The 7,730-nt window shown below is 40.3% G+C and overlaps 1 gene segment (V, D, J or C); it reads right to left on the minus strand.

Moving 5' to 3' along the window:
- Positions 1 to 3,306: 3,306 nt before the first annotated feature.
- LOC128509401 (probable non-functional immunoglobulin kappa variable 6D-41) lies at positions 3,307 to 4,601 on the minus strand. The segment is given in 3 exon segments: positions 3,307 to 3,531; positions 4,049 to 4,409; positions 4,522 to 4,601. Coding segments are annotated over 3 exon segments (420 nt in total).
- Between the last annotated feature and the right edge of the window lie 3,129 nt (positions 4,602 to 7,730).

A 7,730-nucleotide genomic window follows, 5' to 3' on the forward strand; every position in this document is an offset into this window, starting at 1 on the left:
GGTTTATATCTGAAGTTTTGCGTAAATAGTTCTAACTCTCTCTGTGCTGATGTAAAATACAGACGAATGCTGCTGTGTGTCTACTCTAGATTCAATACTTTTTTTTTAATTTAATTTAGAAAATATAGGGACATTTACACGGTCGGAGGTTAACTCAGATGTGTCTGATAATGTATGTTACTTTGCCATGCTACCACATATGCCATGTATACCAACATACAGTGCTGTCAAAAATATTTGTGCCAACCTGATTTTTTTTTATTTGTCAAATTTAAGTGATTCAGACCATCAAAAATATTTTAATAAAATATTTTAATAGTTAAATTTTGGATTGCGAGCAGAATTCGTTTTAGAAGCGTGCCCACTTTGTCAATCGTGGCTATTTCGTCCAACTCTTAAATCTGCAAAGCAGCCCTAGACCATCATACTACCATCACTGTTGACTGCTGGTAGGACTTCCGTTTTAGGAAATGTTGTGTTAATTTTATTGCTCTGTATCCTTAGTCAGCGCTCCTCCATCTAAATTTGAGATTTCATCTAGGCATCATGAGTCTCCTGCTCTTGCTTTTGCACATCACGTTTGCCTGTGTCTACTCCAAACTCTGTGTCTGGAATCAAGTATAAGCAATAAGCAGGAAATTAACTGAAGGTTACAATCATAATATCTTGCACAAATTATTCTTGTAATAGTAATAATCCTTCTAACATCCACATATTGTCTCAGCAATCACAGGTACTCTGAAATTGTGTGTGGAGCTCATGTGGAACATCTGCATCTCACATTTCATAACTGTCCCTGAAAAATATTGGAGTATAAACAGAAAGGTTACACATAAAATAATGAGTAAAGTGGAAACTACCTGTAAATCTAACAGCTAAATACTTTTCACAGCACTGTACATTTACATCTACTACTGCACAGAGCTTTATCAGTAATCTCCCACAGTTAAAAAGAGAGGAATTGAGGCTAATGGATATGGACCATGACAGATGGGTATTAATACGAGGTTTACTGTATATTGGATTCAAATAATTAAATGTTAAGATGAGACAGCACAAGTGTGGGAGGGACAAAGCAGAGAGACCAGGGACTCTCAGTGGTTTTTATTTACATAAACATGTATGAAGTTTAGACGCTCGATAGTTATTAGCTCTAAATAGACGTGCATGAGTCTGCTGATCTCTCATGGCGACTCTACGGTAATAAATCCAGCTTTAATGCTGAAATGATAAAAATAATGCTGCATCTCAGAAAAGCTATCCTGATACTGTATGGCCTGGTGTTCCTGACTTTTAATACAACTCGTCTTTTTTTAACTAAATTCTTTAGAACAGATAAATAACTTGATTACATCTCTTTGTACCTCTGTACAATATGCTTATCCATCTCATGACACAAACCTGTTTCAACAGTTTTTAGCAGGAAAATATCAAACCTTAAATCATTGAGTTAACATACTTTCAGGGTTTCATTCCATAGTCCTGTTTATTCTGAAACGCATTTCTGTATCTTAGATGTTTTTGTCATGTCACTACTCACCTCTTCCAGTCCTTCAGCAAAAATGTATTGCTAATACATAGTAACAACTCCTTTGTGAATAGAATAGTTTTATCTGTCTCTGATCATACAATAGAATGTGACTAGATAGGCTCCAGATCCTCTGTGGTCCTGACCAGCTTAAAGCATTAAGTGAAGATGAATGAATGAGTGTGAATGATGCTATATGAGTCTCACTGACCTAAGAGGGGCCAGCATCACTATCATGGGAGTGTACTGGGTGCTTGATCATCACTGTGCAATGAATTAACACATAATCACAGTGACTTAAATTAATCACGTGTTTATATTTTGGCAAACAGAAGCAACAGATTTTTTTACATACGAAAAAGATGAAAATAAATATACAGTAATGTAGGAATTAGTCTAAAAATGTCCCGTCCAGATTGGTAATTGATTTTTGTACGACTCACACTTTTTGAACAGGATGGAGCTACTGATGTAATGAGTTAAAAAGTTATACAAATTTTTTTTTTAAAAGAGATAACTTTACCCTGGTGTGACGCTTATTTATGCACAGTGAAGAGAGTTGTTAAAAAGGTGAGTTCTAATGCTTAGATGGTTTGCCAAATCTGGTACAAAGTGTGTTGCATTTATAGAAGAGAAAGGAAACACAGTGAACTGTCAGAGAGCTGATAGGTATGGAAGCAAAATAGTCTCATTAATAATTCACACAAAAGACAGGATGCACACATGCGTATCCCAATTCACATGCGTGAAACCCAATTCACGTGCACGGAAAAAAAATATATCCCAGTACCTCTCAGTGACGGCACCAAAGCAAAGTTGAAATCGTGCAGCTTTAATAAATTGTTATATTATGTATACATTATTTGAGCTGTTAATGAAATAAAAGCAAATCTGGTGGTATTCAGATATATCAGAATACCCTGTGACCCATAGAAACATTTATTCTTATTCATCTTATTCCCCCACTCTCATTGATCACCCAGGTTTGTCGACGGTAAGGTGATTGTTTGCTTTACATCCCAGTTCCCCCTCATGTCTGTGTTTCCTTCTGGCTCTCCCTTTTGGTTATGCTGTTATAGTTAGTCCTGCCGGAATCTCAGCTTGCACTCTACACTAAATATACATTCTCATTATACATTATGCGACTGCGACCATACCTAACTGTTATCTCTCCTCTTCTGCTCTCTCTCCTTCCCTCTCTCTGTCAAGCTACACATGTTGTTCCTGAGCTGCCAGTGATCCAGACTTCCTCTGCCCTCCGGACCTGTCTGACCCATACTGGTGTCCCGCTTCTGGTTGGAGATCTCGTCGCATGGATGCCCCGTGTGTCTCTTTGGAATGCGTCTGGTGTCTGGGGCTGGTTTCATGTTACCATAAAGACGGTTCTGGCCTCAACTGGTGTTAACAGGCTGCGGTTGCTCGATAGTTCAAGATTGCAATTGTCTCCAATAACTACCTGGATTCCATATTTACATCAATTAGCATGTTATAGCTGAACTGCCTGCCACCTAACACACTGTATAAATGCAGATCAATTCCTGCTCTCTGTTTCACCCAAATGAGGATGGGTTCCCTGTTGAGTCTGGTTCCTCTCAAGGTTTCTTCCTATTACCATCTCAGGGAGTTTTTCCTTGCCACTGTCGCCCGCGGCTTGCTCATCAGGGACAATCTGCTCATCTTGATTCATGCACACTTACATTCTATACGGACCTAAATAATTCTTTTGATTGAGTAAAGCTGCTTTGCAACAATGACAATTGTGAATTGGGTTTCACACATGTGAATTGGTATACGTATGTGTGCATCGTGTCTTTTGTGTGAATTATTTATGAGACTGATTTGCTTCCATAGTGAGTGAGTATATGACTGTAGTTTAGGCCAGAGGTGATTGTTGATTCTGTCATTTGGATTAACTGAAGATTTCGAGGTTAAACCTTGGAGGAAACTTCCACCAACTGTTATAGAAACTGACTGATTCAAGGCACAGGAGTTCTCAGGAAGTTCTGCAAAACAAAGGAATTGCAATTATTATTAATAATACTTTACTCTGTCTGTAACTGTGAGCTTTAATGAAGCCAGAATTAATTAATACCTTAATACTTATGTTTATGATCAGTACATGGATTATTTATTTCTATTTTAATAAATTAATTTAGTTATATTACTTTATTGTCTGTTTAAAATAATAAGAAATTCATAAATATGTAAATGTGGCTTAGGAGCTTAAACCCATTTTGTATCACATGTAGATGAAGTGTCTGAGTCAGTATTTAGTCCTGATTCCATTGAGACAGCTCTGTTCTAGACCCATTGCTTTTTCCCTCTACATGCTAAAATGATTGATTAACATGCCGTTAGCTTCCACTGCTAGGCTGATGACACACAGCTTTATGTTTTAACAAAGCCATCTTCATCATATACACTTTTTGTAGTGTGTGTGTGTGTGTGTGTGTGTTTGTGTGTATTATACGGCGCTGCTAAGCACCTGCAGTAGGTCCCAGCTGCAGCAGTCACACTTACACAGGTTTTTGTACGACTCTATAACACTGTGTGAACACAGCTTTACTACTGATGCTATGGTAACTCTGACAGTAGTAATCTGCTGCATCTTCAGTCTGGACTCCACTGATGGTCAGAGTGAAATCAGATCCAGATCCACTGCCACTGAAACGAGCTGGAAAACCTGACTGTAGCTGATTTGCAAATTTGATCAGGAGTTTAGGAGCTTCTCCAGGTTTCTGCTGATACCAGTATAAGTAGTGGCCGTTTGAGCTGTAATAATACACTGCCTGACTGGTTCTACAGTTGATGGTGACTGTTTCTCCTGGACGAGCAGATTTCACTGCAGGAGTCTGAGTTACTGTGACTTGACCTCTGCACTCTGTAAAAATATATAGTATAATTCACCATGAAACTGAAACATAATAATACATAAAACTGTGTATTTAAATGAAGAGATGATTGTAGAGATAAAATCTGAAGCAGTGTCTGACCTTGAGTCCAGAGGATCAGAGTCCAGATGAAGACGGGGATCAAAGTCATGGTAGCTGTGGGTGAAGTTGCTGTAGCAGCAGCTCTCAGTCATGAAGTGTTAAAGTCACAGCGCTATAAACACTCCCAGAGCACTGAAGCATGTGCTGCTAATGCAAAGTGGAACCTCTGTGTGTGTGTGTGTGTGTGTGTGTGTGTGTGTGTGTGGTCACTCTAGTGTAACAGAAGTTTTTGTACGACGGTTTCAATAGAATGTATCACTGTGGGTCACTTTCGGTGGAGGAACCAAACTCATCATTGGTAAGTCACTTTTACTTCTTTTAGGAGTCTAAAAGTAAAGAAAAATAACTTCCGCTCATCATTTACATGAGTTAAATAAAAAAAATTGGTGTATAGTTATCAGTAATTTATTTATAAGTAATTCTTTACTGTAAAATAGTAAAATAATAAATGAGTGAATAATAAAAATATAATAAATACTCTGTGTGTCCGTGAGTTTAAACCTGGTCACTGGTTCATATCTGAAGTTTAGTGTAAATTGTTCTAAAGTCTCTGTGCTGATGTAAAATACAGACGAATGCTGCTGTGTGTTTGTGTTAAACAATGAACATTTGTGTAATCAGATCCATTTACTACTATCACACAGGGAGCACTTTATATTACACATCAGTAAGAAGTGTTTAACACAGAATAAAGCTGATCAAAGTCTGAGTCGCTCCACAATATAACCAGTAACTAGTAAATCTTCTCCTGCTGAGTAGTTCTACTGAACTGCAGTCATGTGAATAAGCAGTAATGAGTAAATGTTGTGTAAGTGTGTGTAAATGTGTGTTTATTGTGTGTTTGTCTTCTCCAGCCGGTCCCACGGTGAAGCCCTCCGTGTCTCTGCTCCCTCCCTCCTCTCTGCAGCTGTCTGAGGGATCCGCCTCGCTGCTCTGCCTGCTGTCTGCCTACTCTCCACAGGGGGCGCTGGTGAGCTGGAGAGTGGACGGCTCAGAGGTGAAGGACCAGGTTCTGACCAGCGCAGAAGAACAGAAGAAGGACGGTTACACACGCAGCAGCACCCTGACCCTCAGCAAAGCAGTCTGGGAAAAGGGGGAGGAGTTTGTCTGTACAGTCTCCCATGCTGGTGTCAATCATCCGGTCACGTTCAGAAAGAGCCAGTGTGAAGACTAACAGCTCCAAGATAGAATTTAACACTGAGCTGCTTACACATCCATCTACAATAGAGTTTTAATTCTACACAATGCTGACATTTCTGTCTTTACTCTATTCACTGTCCTGTTGCTCTTCCTGTAGTTTTGCTCTGCTGAAATAAAGCTTCATTTTGGACATTGTGTCTTCTTTTATTCCAGTTAATAGTCATTATCAGTGTGATGAGAGAGTGTGTTTAGCTGTAGATTCAGTGCTGTGTGTTGTGCTTCAGTGAGTTTGGCTGAAGGAACTTGAACATCTGGTGAAAGTGCTGCTCTATCTTGGGAGAAAGAGGATCAATCAGCCGTCTTCATGTGAATTTCACTTCCTCTACACTGCTCTCTGATTTACTGCTTAACACTGACTCTGTGTGTTTAGCTGGGTGTGGAGCAGGAAGCTGCTTTCATCTCTTTCTTTACTGCAGGGTTTATGCTTGAGTGAACTGACAGGTAAAGACTAATTTTATATTAATAAGATGTAGGAGTTCAGATCAAATCAAAATCAAATTCAAATTTATTTGTCACATACACAGTCATACACAGTACGAAATGTAGTGAAATGCTTACACGACCGCCAGTGACCTTAAAAAGAGAATTAAAACTTATAAGTAATAAATATCAATAGAAGAAATATGATAAAAAATTAAAAAAAAAATTTAACTAGAAAAAATAGAACCTGAAAATAGAAATAGAAATATATTGTATACAATAGAACCTGAAAATTGAAATATATTGTATACATAGAACTATAATTTTGTGCAAGTATGCATAGAAAAAGTGACTTTGTGCAATGGTTATTAAAGTGACTTTGTGTAATGGTCCAGAATGTAAACGTGAACATGTAGTGTAGATGTGATGTGCGTGGAGTTGTCCATATTGTCCATTGATGTATAAAGATTGATTGATTGATTTTGAGAATTGTGAAAATATTGTGTTAGTTTTGCCTAGTGGTGTGGTTGAGAGACCTTATCGCCTGCGGGAAGAAGCTCCTCCTCAGTCTCTCTGTGTTGGCCCTCAGGGAGCGGAATCGCTTCCCAGACCGCAACAGAGTAAACAGTCCATTGTTGGGATGGCTGAGGTCCTTCACGACCTTCCTGGCCTTGGTCCAGCACCGCTTGGTGTAGATTGAGTGCAGGTCAGGGAGCTCGATGCGGATGATGCGCTCAGCTAATCGCACCACCCTCTGTAGAGCTCGTCTGTCCTGCATGGTGCTGTTCCCAAACCAGGTCGTGATGTTTCCCGTCAGGATGCTCTCTATGGTGCAGGATTAGAAATTCCTGAGCACCTTGGAGGGCAGTCTAAAGTCTCTTAAGCGTCTGAGGTGGTACAGACGCTGCCGGGCTTTTTTTACCACGGTGTTGATGTGACAGGACCATGTCAGGTCCTGCGTGATGTGAACACCGAGGTATCTAAAGCTGTCCACTCTCTCCACTGGGCTCCTGTTGATGATGGGGGTCTGGTAGTTCCTCTTCTGCTTTGTACTGAAGTCCACTATCAGCTCCTTTGTCTTACTGATGTTCAGGAGGAGATTGTTTCTCTGGCACCAGTTCTCCAGATTTCCAACCTCCTCCAGGTAGGCCGTCTCATCGTTGTTGGTGATCAGGCCCACCACGACAGTGTCGTCAGCAAACTTGATGACGGTGGTGGAGTTGGTAGTGGCCACGCAGTCAGAGGTGTACAGAGAGTACAGCAGGGGGCTCAGAACACAACCCTGGGGGGCTCCAGTACTGAGAGTGATGGAGGCTGAGACATGGCTGCCCATCCTTACTGCCTGTGGTCTGCCAGTCAGAAAATTGGAGATCCATTGACACATGGATGAGCTGAGTCCCAGGTGCTCCAACTTGGTGGTGAGTGTGGGGGTAATTATGGTATTAAATGCAGAGCTGTAGTCGATGAAGAGCATTTTCACATAATTCCCCCTCCGAGTGTCCAGGTGAGTGAGAGATGTGTGGAGGAGATGTGAGATTGCATCGTCCGTGGAACGGTTTGGACGGTATGCAAACTGTAATGGGTCCAGT

Source organism: Clarias gariepinus, chromosome 2 (assembly GCF_024256425.1).
Source record: "Clarias gariepinus isolate MV-2021 ecotype Netherlands chromosome 2, CGAR_prim_01v2, whole genome shotgun sequence".
Taxonomy (NCBI): Eukaryota; Metazoa; Chordata; class Actinopteri; order Siluriformes; family Clariidae; genus Clarias; species Clarias gariepinus.